Source organism: Oncorhynchus mykiss, chromosome 1 (assembly GCF_013265735.2).
Source record: "Oncorhynchus mykiss isolate Arlee chromosome 1, USDA_OmykA_1.1, whole genome shotgun sequence".
In the NCBI taxonomy this organism is placed as follows: Eukaryota; Metazoa; Chordata; class Actinopteri; order Salmoniformes; family Salmonidae; genus Oncorhynchus; species Oncorhynchus mykiss.
Window position 1 is genome coordinate 81,019,553 of NC_048565.1, and position 13,666 is coordinate 81,033,218.

At 43.6% G+C, this 13,666-nt stretch overlaps 1 protein-coding gene across 3 annotated transcripts in view; it reads left to right on the plus strand.

The window, feature by feature from the left end:
* The window catches only part of LOC110532748 (tau-tubulin kinase 1), a 41,901-nt gene that overhangs the window by 4,848 nt on the left and 23,387 nt on the right, over window positions 1-13,666 (plus strand). Inside the window, exons 4-13 of one of the 3 annotated variants that reach the window (XM_036986726.1) lie at window positions 619-692; window positions 1,009-1,149; window positions 2,311-2,415; window positions 4,522-4,587; window positions 4,749-4,841; window positions 5,166-5,291; window positions 5,585-5,742; window positions 8,372-8,576; window positions 9,122-9,306; window positions 11,257-11,806. In XM_036986726.1, the coding sequence (XP_036842621.1) occupies window positions 619-692; window positions 1,009-1,149; window positions 2,311-2,415; window positions 4,522-4,587; window positions 4,749-4,841; window positions 5,166-5,291; window positions 5,585-5,742; window positions 8,372-8,576; window positions 9,122-9,306; window positions 11,257-11,806 (1,703 nt within the window). Of the gene's footprint in view, window positions 1-618; window positions 693-1,005; window positions 1,150-2,310; window positions 2,416-4,269; window positions 4,335-4,521; window positions 4,588-4,748; window positions 4,842-5,165; window positions 5,292-5,584; window positions 5,743-8,371; window positions 8,577-9,121; window positions 9,307-11,256; window positions 11,807-13,666 lie in introns of those variants that run through there. The other 2 variants (XM_021616873.2, XM_036986735.1) reach the window with 2 other exon arrangements.

Here is a 13,666-nt window from a genome sequence, read left to right on the forward strand (position 1 = left end):
CACAATCCACCTGAGCATATTGTGTTGAAATATGCAGAGATTCTAATTTCTTAGGCAGCATTTATTTTGGGGTATTTCTGTGGCTTGTTCTGGTCTGTAGCCAAAGGAACAGATACAGAACTGTGACTGCTGGCAGGGAGGATTGTTAATGAGCATGAAACTGTGTGAGTGTGTGTCTGCCTGGCTGTGCTTCTGTTTGTGAGCACCCTTCTTCAAATGACTTGGGGAAATACCCTGAATGTTCTCTTACTAATGTTATTGAAATGCAAATCAACCTGAAAGACTAAGGTCATTGGAAATTACTTGCCTGAAGTTAGCATGCCCTAATTGTATTGTATGACTAAATCTAGGGACTACATGACTATATTTAATTATCTGATAAATGCCTCATTCATATAGGAAGATACCACATTCTGAATGTATCAGGTCCTAGGAAATCAATCTGATCCCAATTCTTCTAACAATGATCCAAAATGTTTTGGGATTATTACAAGGGTTGGTCTAACATCCAACTGAATCAGTTGTTTAACTGTGATGGTACAAGTAGATTTATAGATAGCTAATGTTATACTGACTGTATTGTAACATTTACACTAACCTCTCTCCATTCTTTCACAGGAAAAAATCATGTATGTAAATTCATCGGATGTGGAAGGAACGAGAAGTTTAACTATGTGGTCATGCAACTTCAGGTAACCATCTATCAAAACAGTCTGATAGAATTGCCTTAGGTAGAGATAATCACAGCCAGGCTACAAATAAGTAGAAAACAATGAATGAAAATGAATTATCTCTCTCTCCCTCTCACCCCCCCCCCCCCCCTCTCTCCCTCTCCATCCCCCCTCTCCCCTATCACTCCCCCTCCCTCTTTCTCTCCCCCCCTCCCCTCTTTCTCCTCCTCCCCTTCCCATTTCCCTCTCTCCCCCAACCCTCTCCCCATCTCTCTCCCTCTCCTCTCCTCCCCGCCCTCTCCCCCACTCTTTCCCTACCCATTCTCCCCCCCAGCAGGGGAGAAACCTAGCAGACCTGAGGAGGAGTCAGCCTCGCGGCACCTTCACCATGAGCACCACGCTACGCCTGGGCAAACAGATTCTGGAGTCCATAGAGGCCATCCACTCTGTGGGCTTCCTGCACAGAGACATCAAGCCTGTAGGTGGCATTCTCAGCAACTATTAACTTAATGCCTGCAGGTATAAGGCATTATGATATGTGATTACAATGCATTGTAAGGGGTAGAAAGATTAGTGGTGCGATAGAGAAAATGAAAGAGAGAGAGAGAATGAAAGAGAGTGAGAGAGAGTGAGAGAGAATGAAAGAGAGTGAGAGAGAATGAAAGAGAGTGAGAGAGAACGAAAGAGAGTGAGAGAGAACGAAAGAGAGTGAGAGAGCGAGTGGGGGTGAGACAGAGCGAGACAGATGGGAGTGTGTGAGAGACAGTGAGAGACCGATTGGGGGTGAGACAGAGCAAGACAGATGGGAGTGTGTGAGAGAGAGTGAGAGACCGATTGGGGGCGAGACAGATGGAAGTGTGTGAGAGAGACGGAGAAAGAGAGACTAGGACTGCATAATATCGGCAAAATAATTGCGATTACATTTTTTTTACCAAATATTGTGATTGCAATTTGTATCGCAATATACTGTACAGTAGATCAAAACACTTTGGTGAACTGTTTAAGTTATAGAAATGTAGAATGATTTATATTTAAGAAGCAAAGTGGAAAGCAGCATCGTTTTTGTTTGGAACAATCTGTTTGACCTAACAGACCAGCATGGGAACGTATAGTGAATCGAACAGCGGGGAGGAACTGCGAAAGGGGAGCGGGGCCTGGTGTGTGTGGGAAGCAGCCGCAAGAGTAGAAAAAAAACGAGTAAAACTATAAAAACTGATGTCATACACGGCTGGGTAGCATTTCAAAATATTGCATGCGATATGGATCTCTTACAATATGGACCTCTTGCGATATGGATCTCTTGCGATATGGATCTCTTGCGATATGGATATTGCACATCAATATTTCAATTTTGATCAGAATTTGATTAATTAAGCAGCTGTAAGAGAGACAATGTTGATCTCAGTCTGTGTGCTCAAAAATGTATAGCACTTTGGGTTAGTGAGCCTCAACGTAACATCTAGGCCTTATTGGCGCCAATATTGTCAATTAAAACCAATTGAAGTCTAATTCGTTTAGGTGCTGGGCAAAAGCTAGTCTCACGTCTATGCAATGATAGGGGGAAACACTGCTTTGGGCTTCGCCTGTTTATATTCCTGTGATATCCTCAACTCAATCTGTTTCTCGTTTTTTTTCCCAGTCTAACTTTGCTATGGGTCGACTCCCCTCCACCTATAGAAAGTGCTTCATGTTAGACTTTGGCCTGGCTCGCCAGTACACCAACACTACCGGAGAGGTTCGACCGGTAAGTAGCCATGGAAGGATTTTGTTAATGTCATGTATTACAGACTGTTAATATTCAAAGCTATTGAATCATTCTAACAACAATATATATAATATGATATAGGCTAATATACAGTTGGCAGTATTGTGAAGTACTTAAGTAAAATTACTTTAAAGCACTACTTAAGTAGTTTTTTGGGGTATCTGTACTTTCCTTTATTATTAAAATTTTTGACAACTTTTACTTCATTACATTCCTAAAGAAAATGATGTACGTTTTACTCCATACATTTTCCCTGACACCCAAAAGTACTCGTTACATTTTGAATGTTTAGCAGGACAGAAAATGGTCTAATTCAAACTTATCAAGAGAACATCCCTGGTCATCCCTACTGCGTCTGATATGGTGGACGCACTAAACACATGCTTCGTTTGTAAAGTATGACTGATAGTTGGATCGTGCCCCTGGCTATTCATAAATAAATAAAAACTAGAAAATGTGGCCGTATGCTTTGCCTAGTAAAAGGAATTTGAAATGATTTATACTTTTACTTTTGATACTTAGGTATATTTAAAACCAAATACTTTTATACTTTTACTCAAGTCGTTTTTTACTGGGTGACTTTTACTTCAGTCATTTTCTGTTAACGTATCTTTACTTTTAGTCAAGTATGACAATTGGGTACTTTTCCCACCACTGACAGTTGGCAAACAAGATGCAGGCTAATATACAGTTGGCTAGCCTGATGCAGGCTAATATACAGTTGGCTAGCCTGATACAGGCTAATATACAGTTGGCTAGCCTGATACAGGCTAATATACAGTTGGCTAGCCTGATACAGGCTAATATACAGTTGGCTAGCCTGATGCAGGCTAATATACAGTTGGCTAGCCTGATACAGGCTAATATACAGTTGGCTAGCCTGATACAGGCTAATATACAGTTGGCTAGCCTGATACAGGCTAATATACAGTTGGCTAGCCTGATACAGGCTAATATACAGTTGGCTAGCCTGATGCAGGCTAATATACAGTTGGCTAGCCTGATACAGGCTAATATACAGTTGGCTAGCCTGATATAGGCTAATATACAGTTGGCTAGCCTGATACAGGCTAATATACAGTTGGCTAGCCTGATACAGGCTAATATACAGTTGGCTAGCCTGATACAGGCTAATATACAGTTGGCTAGCCTGGGCAACAGGGGAGGTTCTTTCTGTTTTTCTTCTTGCTGACTCAGCCTCCAGTCATCGATTAGATAGGCAGGCCTGTACTGCAGATATAGAACAGCGACGGGACCACACACACACTCAAGCACACACATGCACGCACACAAACACACTGTTGTAAAATCTAACATGCAGTTTCTGAGGCACTATTCCTGGGACTTCCTTCAGAAGGAATGGGTGTTACTATCAAAATGGTGGTGCACATGCCCAGTTTCCTGTTATTGTATCAGAGATGCCAATGACAATTAGAAACTAGAAACATTAGGAAGATGTCCAAGAAGATGATGTCATCTGATTCTGGTACATTTAAGTTAGGCCTTAAGCTGTGTAAATTCATTAGTTAATAGTTTGTTAACATTAATGAATGCATAATTTATTTGGAAATTGCCTTGTTATATGTTCACATAGCGTTGATGATAAAGGACAAATCTACTCAAAAACTATCTTTTGGTATTTTTTTCCATTAGGCCACTGTTGATGCAGTCCCCAAAACACATGCAAAACATTTTGGGACTGTATTAACAGTGGACTAATGAAAAAATACTAAAAGATAATTTTAAGTTGATTTTTCCTTTAAGGTTTTTACAGATGTTATGCTGCCATGTGATGCTGTTCCTTATTCACCTGTGTGGTTTTATTTTTTGCAGTTTTGCTGTTCCTTTTTGGGCTTTTCTGTTCGAAGCGCATGCTTGTGATCCGTCTCATCAGTAAGGTGCTTGATCCCATTTACGTTTTTATTATCTCTCCCTGCCTGAGAAATTTTCCATATCCTTCCTCGTCTCGTTTTAGGTTTTCATTTAAGTACTTTAGTTCCATCAATCGTTTTCTTTCTAGTTGTCTGTGGGAAATTATGTTTCAGGTTTCGTCCTGAAAAGAACTTACCGCATTTTATTTTCCAGCCCAGAACTGTGGCGGGATTTCGGGGAACTGTTCGTTATGCGTCAGTAAATGCTCATAAAAACAAAGTAAGTTTATTTTGGGGATGAAAAAATGTAATTTATTACAAATGAATTCCAAGGGTTTTGTGTTACATGAGTTTGTCAGGAAATCTAAAATAGCTGTTGTGTATGTACTCCAGTAAATCATGAAAATTATTATCTGATTAATCCATTTTTTACCTTCTCAGGAAATGGGTCGCCATGACGATCTATGGTCGCTATTTTACATGTTGGTAGAGTTTGCAGTCGGTCAGTTACCATGGAGAAAAATTAAAGATAAGGTGAGCTACTATCTACTGTTGCTATTATAATTATTACAATTCCCAATATCAGTTATTTCCAATATTTCTTCATTCTGGTCTAGGGGACCCAAAGAGATGCACAGTGTTATTTTTTCCCTCAGTGCTACACACCTGATTCCACTAATCAACTCATCATCAAACCTTTCACTAGTGCTTGGGCAAAAATAAAATGTGCACCCTTTGGGGTCTCCAGGACCAGGATTAAGAAACCCTGCAGTAGAGAATGGTTACTAGTGTCTACTGGTGTCTGCTGGGCTCAACTGGTATCTAATGCTTTCTACTGTATCTCTTGTTTGTTACCAGGAGCAAGTGGGTCAGATTAAAGAGCGCTACGACCACAGAATGCTGCTCAAACACATGCCTTCTGAGTTTTACATCTTCCTGGATCATGTTTTAGGCCTTGACTACTTCACCAAACCAGATTACCAGGTACCTACTGTTCACTCCCTGCACGTGCATTCAAATTATTTATCCCCCTTTGAATCTTGTTTTTCTGGCGTTCATTTCAATAGCAGAGGGAACAAGACATGGAAGTGTGGCAATGTGAGACTAACTCCCATACCATACCCTCTCTCTTAATTTTCAGTAATGAAAAAAACGTCTGACGAAAAATACATTTTAGTACTAAAAGTGAAGCTTATTATTGTATAGCAGGTTTGGTTGAATTTCAACTTTATACTTTACCTTTTCCGAAAACCTTTTCCCTGTGATCGTCTATGCAGTTGCTGATGTCGGTCTTTGAGAACAGTATGAAGGAACATATCATCACAGAGAACGAGCCTTTTGATTGGGAGAAGGGAGGGACGGATGGAGTGCCTCTGTCTACCAGCACGTCAACGCCCCCTCAACAGAACACACGACAGACTCCCGCCGTGATCGGGTAAGGGAATCAAAATGAGCTAATAGCTTTAGCTATTTCGTTTTACGGTCTCCTAACCAATTGTGCTATTATGTGGTTTTTTGCTTACAAGCAAAAATTAAAGCAGGAAGCACCAGTGACTCGGTCTATAAAAAAATGGTCAGATGAAGCAGATGCTAAACTACAGGACTGCTTTGCTATCACAGACTGGAACATGTTCCGGGATTCTTCCAATGGCATTGAGGAGTACACCACATCAGTCACTGGCTTTATCAATAAGTGCATCGAGGACGTCGTCCCCACAGTGACTGTACATACATACCCCAACCAGAAGCCATAGATTACAGGCAACATTCACACTGAGCTAAAGGGTAGAGCTGCCGCTTTCAAGGTGCGGGACCCGGAAGCTTACAAGAAATCCCGCTATGCCCTGCGACGAACCTTCAAACAGGCAAAGCGTCAATACTGGGCTAAGATTGAATCATATTACACCGGCTCCGACGCTCGTCGGATGTGGCAGGGCTTGAAAAATATTACAGACTACAAAGGGAAGCACAGCCTCGAGCTGCCCAGTGACACGAGCCTACCAGACGAGCTAAATCACTTCTATGCTCACTTCGAGGCAAGCAACACTGAGGCATGCATGAGAGCATCAGCTGTTCCGGACGAACGCTCTCCGTAGCCGACGTGAGTAAGACCTTTAAACAGGTCAACATACACAAGGCTGCGGGGCCAGACGGATTACCAGGACGTGTGCTCCGGGCATGTTCTGACCAACTGGCAGGTGTCTTCACTGACATTTTCAACATGTCCCTCCCTGATTGAGTCTGTAATACCAATATGTTTCAACCAGATCACCATAGTACCTGTGCCCAAGAACACAAAGCCAACCTGCCTAAATGACTACAGACCCGTAGCCATGAAGTGCTTTGAAAGGCTGGTAATGGCTCACATCAACACCATTATCCCAGAAACCCTAGACCCACTCCAATTTGCATACCGCCCAAACAGATCCACAGATGATGCAATCTCTATTGCACTCCACACTGCCCTTTCCCACCTGGACAAAAGGAACACCTATGTGAGAATGCTGTTCATTGACTACAGCTCAGCGTTCAACGCTATAGTGCCCTCAAAGCTCATCACCAAGCTAAGGATCCTGGGACTAAACACCTTCCTCTGCAACTGGATCCTGGACTTCCTGACAGGCCGCCCCCAGGTGGTGAGGGTAGGTAGCTTGCTGACGACACAACAGTGGTAGGCCTGATCACCGACAACGACGAGGATAGCCTATAGGGAGGAGGTCAGAGACCTGGCCGGGTGGTGCCAGAATAACAACCTATCCCTCAACGTAACCAAGACTAAAGAGATGATTGTGGACTACAGGAAAAGGAGCACCGAGCATGTCCCCATTCTCAACAACAAGGCTGTAGTGGAGTAGTTTGAGAGCTTCAAATTCCTTGGTGTCCACATCAACAACTAGATTGGTCCAAACACACCAAGACAGTCGTGAAGAGGGCACAACAAAGCCTATTCCCCCTCAGGAAACTAAAAAGATTTGGCATGGGTCCTGAGATCCTCAAAAGATTCTACAGCTGCAACAGTTGCGGCCTCTGACCGCAAGGCACTTCAGAGGGTAGTGCGTACGGCCCAATACATCACTGGGGCAAAGCTGCCTGCCATCCAGGACCTCTACACCAGGCGGTGTCAGAGAAAGGCCCTAAAAATTGTCAAAGACCCTAGCCACCCCAGTCATAGACTGTTCTCTCTACTACCGCATGGCAAGCGGTACCGGAGTGCCAAGTCTAGGACAAAAGGGTTTCTCAACAGTTTTTACCCCCAAGCCATAAGACTCCTGAACAGGTAACCAAATGGTTACCCGGACTATCTGCATTATGTGCCCCCCACCCCAACCCCTCTTTTTACACTTCTGCTACTCTGTTTATCATATATGCATAGTAACTTTAACTATACATGCATGTACATACTACTTCAATTGGGCCGACCAACCAGTGCTCCCGCACATTGGCTAACCGGACTATCTGCATTGTGTCCCACCACCCGCCAACCCCTCTTTTTACGCTACTGCTACTCTCTGTTCATCATATATGCATAGTCACTTTAACCATACCTACATGTACATACTACCTCAATAAGCCTGACTAACCGGTGTCTGTATATAGCCTTGCTACCCTTTTTTCAAATGTCTTTTTACTGTTGTTTTATTTCTTTACTTACCTACACACACACACGCACACACACAAATGGAGACATCAATATAAAATATGAAAACATCTAGCCAGCCAAGATATTACACAATTCCCATTTACCTGTAGTCTATTTGACTTAAAGAATCAGGAACAAACAGTCTAATGCTGGGTTGTACCAATTCATTCAGATTTAGAATGCAACTGTGAGGATTTGTAACATTTGAAGTGCATTTGAAGTGATATAGGATATTTTCGACAACGACACTAATTTAATTAATCGCCTGGTCATTTTGTAAAAGAGAATGTGCTCTCATTAATGTAATAATGTAATAATTGAGAATGTTCTCAATAACTTACCTTGTTAAATACAGGTCATGAAAGAATGAATAAAAAAAATAAAGAAAATAGTCTATATCAGTCCATGTTCTGTGTTTTCCCAGGGTGGTGAACGTGACTCTGGTTCCTGGGGAGCTGCCGAGGGAGAACACAGATGACGTTCTACAAGACGAGCACCTGAGTGACCAGGAGAACGCTCCACCTGCAGTACCCAGCAGGCCTTGCGAGGGGACACCTCCCCCGATGGAAGCCGAGGCGTGGAACGACACCGACTTAAACCGCAACCAACTCAGGATCAGCATCAGCAAGGTACAGGAGGGACCATCTAATATGTCCTCATTGTATCTCACCGTGGTACTGTCAGCACTATGAAACATTTTCTTACAGTCTTTAAATATATTCAAACGGTAGAAGTACATTAGAAGGGATAGTTTACTTTGTTGTTGGTTTTCAATGACCATCTATTACGTTCAGAGGATATAGACCATATAAATAGATGAATAGAATGGGCTTGCAAGCTCTAACCCTGACAATTTGACTGGTAAACTCATTTTATTCTTAGAATAAAGTGGTGATCCTAACTGACCTAAAACAGGAAATGTTTACTTGGATTAAATGTCAGGAATTGTGAAAAACGGAGTTTAAATGTATTTGGCTAAGGTGTATGTAAACTTCTGACTTCAACTGTACTTCAGGTTCTGTGTTTACAATGAATTTAAAGTGCTCAAACATGGCAAAGTAAATAATAACAATACAATACAGTTCAAGCTGCTATATACCTGCAGTACACAATAGGTCTAACTCTTGACAGTGATAGTTAACAGTGGTAACCCTAGAAACGCCCTTTCCCCCAGGGGAAGTTGGCTGCGGAGGAAGAGGAGCCTGCTAGAGGGACGTGTCCTGATGCCCTCGTGGGTGGAGCTCCCCCAGAAATGACTGGTGCTCAGGTCTGCGCTCTGCGGTACCGGAGGATCAACAGCCCAGAGTCAGACCGTCTGTCCGCTGCAGACGGGAGACCAGACATCTACGACAAACGAGGGTGAGGGCGCTCTACACTGAGTGTACAAAACATTAGGAACACCAGCTCTTTCCATGACAGACTGACCAGGTGAGTCCAGGTGAAAGATATGATCCCTTATTGATGTCACTTGTTAAATCCACTTCAATCAGTGTGGATAAAGGAGAGGAGACCCTATTGAGACAATAGAGACATGGATTGTGTATGTCTGCCATTCAGAGGGGGAATGGGCAAGACAAAATATTGAAGTGCTTTTGAACTGCATCCCGCTGCTGGCTTGCTTTTGAAGCTAAGCAGGGTTGGTCCTGTTTGGGCCCTGGATGGGAGACCAGATGCTGCTGGAAGTGGTGTTGGAGGGCCAATAGGAGGCACTCTTTCCCAAGGCAGTGATTGGGGGCATTTCCCAGTGTAGGTTTCTGTCTTTCGGATGGGATGTTAAATGGTGTCCTGACTCTGTGGTCACTAAAGATCCCATGCACTTATCATAAGAGTAGGGGTATTAACCCTGGTGTCCTGGCTGAATTCCCAATCTGTCCCTCATATCATCACGGTCACCTAATCATCCCCAGGTTACAATTGGCTCATTCCTCTCCCCTGTAACTATTCCCCAGGTCATTGCTGTAAATTAGAAAGTGTTCTCAGTCAACTTACCTGGTAAAATAAAATCAATAAATGGTAGTAGGTTCCTGGATCACTGGTTTGAGTCAAGAATTGCCATGCTACTGGTGTTTTCATGCACAACAGTTTCCTGTGTGTATCAAGAATAGTCCACCATCCAAAGGAAATCCAGCCAACTTGACACAACTTTGGGAAGCAATGGAGTCAACATGGGCCAGCATCCCTGTGGAATTATTTTGACAACTTGTAGAGTCCATGCCCCAATTGCGCTGTTCTCAGTGCAAAAGTGGGTTCAGCTCAATATAGGAAGGTGTTTCTAATGTTTTGTACACTCAGTGTATAGTGCAGACAAGTTAAACACTGTTGTGCACATGTATACGTTATGTACACACCACACATCAATCAATCAAATAGATTTTAGAAAGCCCTTTTTGCATCAGCACCAGCGTAAACCCCAAAGGTCAAGCATTGGAGAGGCAGAAACACAGTGGCTAGGAAAAACTCCCAAGAAGACAGGAACCTGGGAACAAACCTAGAGAGGAACCAGGCTGCGAGGGGTGGCCAGTCCTCTGCTGGTTGTATTGGGTAGAGATTATAAGAGTACGTGGCCATTAGGACCAGATCGTTTTTTCAAGATGTTCAAACGTTCATAGATGACCAACAGGGTCAGAGAGTAACCATGGCTATAGAGCAGCCATACTCAACAGGTCGACTGCAGTTCGGATCCGGACCCAGAATGGCGTCAATACGGACCACGGGTCCCGAAGCAAACAAAACAAGAAAGAGATGGAGTGGGAGCCTAAGATCACGGTACACCAGATAAGACAGGCTGACCCTAGCTCCCCCGGCACACACAAGCTATTGCAGCATAACTACTTGGGACTGAGACACATGGGTCGGGAGACAGGGTCACCCCTGGACAGGGCTAACCAGGAAGGAGTTAACCCCACCGACCACTTAAGGGATTTCAACAGACCACTAACTTACTACGCTGAGACCAGTGTACCACAGTTTCACAGGGCCCCACTGCAAGGTCTGAGCAAGGGAGAGAAATGTGGCAGAGAGGAAAATTGCAGTTTTATATCTAATCTCCTGTAATTCAAAATATTTTTGCTGTGGCTTGTGACGTGTTTATATTCTATCTGGGGAGTGGGGGGGGGTGACATCCAGGGGGCCCCCAACCCCCCAAAATAAACCATTTTTTATTACATTTTCAGAGCACGCTGGCACCCCCGGGGGGGACACACAAATACACACATACACTGAAAACACATTAAAACACAACACACATGCACACAGTCAAAATTAACATTTACCAAGGTTTTTGACAATGATTTTGTGTCTCCCTACCAGGTCTCGTATGGACATCCTGGGATCCCCGTCCCGCCACGTGCAGTCCTCCCAGCCGGCCCAGATGCACTCCCTGGAGGGAGGAGGTGGGGACCGGCAGGGTGGCAGTGGTAGACCAGGTCAAGAGGTCTCCGTAGCCTCTGTGGCCGACCCCGAGGCCCACAGTAACGCGTTCATCCGGTCTGTACCACTCGCCGAGGAGGAAGACTTTGACAGCAAGGAGTGGGTGATCATCGACAAGGAGACTGAGCTCCAGGACTTCCTGGGTCTCCTGGGCCCAGGGGCTGAGCCCACCACCTCGGGGCCCACCACCGACGAGGAGCCTGAGGAGCTGAGGCCCCTAGACGAAATGGAGGAGTGGAGGAGGTTACGGGGAGCTGGAGGTGGAGAGGTGGTGGTGAGGCCAAAGATGCGAGCAGGAGGCATTGGGGCGCAGCCAGAAGGGGAGGGGTCTAATGGGGCCAGTCCTGGGTACCCAGGTTATCACACTCTGCCTCATAGCCGTGGACACAGACCACGGCCACAGTCGGAGTACTTTGGAGCTCACGGACAGGTAAGAGCAATGGGCTGTGGGGTAGAGAAATGGTCTGTGTGTTGGTGTGTGAGTGTTTGTCTGGTTGGGGTCCATTTGAACTGAATTGACTGTCTTTGTCTGCATCTGTGTTTGTCTTTTTGTGGGTCTATGTCTAGGTTACCCTGTTATTTCCTGTGTCCACAATGTAACTGGACACAATTTGAAAGAATGGTATACTTATTCTTAATCTTCTCAGGCTTTGGTAGTTACTTTTTGAAGGTCCATAAGCGTGTATGGAAACACACTGTTCACTTGATCATTTTCAGTGCAGTGCAGAGCTTACTGTATTTCCACTTCATCTATCCACTGACTAAAGCCTGTATTGACAAAGCTGTCACAAAGTCAATGAATAATATTTGTACTGTATTTATACCGGTAAGTGTTGTATTTGGTAAGTCATCCAGTGTATGCAACAACACTGCAGATTCCTATAGTGTATAAAACATGTACTGCCTCCATCCGGGATACACAGCTGTGCAAACAAACTTCATGAAGCACAGCAGTGTGGAGGAACTGTTATCTGCAATGACTGAATTACAGCCATAGTTTTAATAACATTAATTTGGGCAGTTACATAGATTTACATCACTAAAATGGGTGCAGTGAAAGTTTGATTTTCTATCTGTAAATGATCTGCAGATGGTCATACTATCAACTATCTGTTGATGAGCAATTGCTTGTTAAGGTTAGGTTTAGAAAAGGGGTTAGGGTTAAGTTTAGCGATAGGATAAGGGTTTAGAGCTAGGGTTAGGGTAAGGGTTAAGTTTAGCGATAGGATAAGGGTTGAGGTCAGGTTTAGAGCTAGGGTAAGGGTTAAGTTTAGCGATAGGATAAGGGTTGAGGTCAGGTTTAGAGCTAGGGTTAGGCTAAGGGTTAAGTTTAGCGATAGGATAAGGGTTAAGGTCAGGTTTAGAGCTAGGGTTAGGGAAAGGGTAAGGGTTAAGTTTAGCGATAGGATAAGGGTTAAGGTCAGGTTTAGAGCTATGGTTAGGGAAAGGGTTAGGGTAAGGGTTAAGTTTTGCGATAGGATAAGGGTTAAGGTCAGGTTTAGAGCTAGGGTAAGGGTTAAGTTTAGTGATGGGATAAGGGTTGAGGTCAGGTTTAGAGCTAGGGTTAGGGTAAGGGTTAAGTTTAGCGATAGGATAAGGGTTAAGGTCAGGTTTAGAGCTAGGGTTAGGGTAAGGGTTAAGTTTAGCGATAGGATAAGGGTTAAGGTCAGGTTTAGAGCTAGGGTAAGGGTTAAGTTTAGCGATAGGATAAGGGTTAAGGTCAGGTTTAGAGCTAGGGTTAGGGTAAGGGTTAAGTTTAGCGATAGGATAAGGGTTAAGGTCAGGTTTAGAGGGTTAAGTTTAGTGATAGGATAAGGGTTAAGGTCAGGTTTAGAGCTAGGGTAAGGGTTAAGTTTAGTGATAGGATAAGGGTTAAGGTCAGGTTTAGAGCTAGGGTTAGGCAGTGGTGGAAAAAGTACCCAATTGTCATACTTGAGTAAAAGTACAGATATCTTAATAGAAAGTTACTCAAGTAGAGGTGAGTCGGCCAGTAAAATACTACTTGAGTTAAAGTCTAAAAATATTTTGTTTTAAATATACTTAAGTATCAAAAGTAAATGGAATTGCTAAAATATACTTCAGTATCAAAACTAAAAGTATAAATCATTTAAAATTCCTTATAATAAGCAAAGCAGACGGCACCATTTTCTTGTTTTCAAAATGTAGCCATAGCCACTCAGACATCATTTACAAACAAAGCATTCGTGTTTAGTGAGTCCGCCAGGCCAGAGGCAGTAGGGATGACCGGGGATGTTTTCTTGATAAATGAAATTTGACAATTTTCATGTCC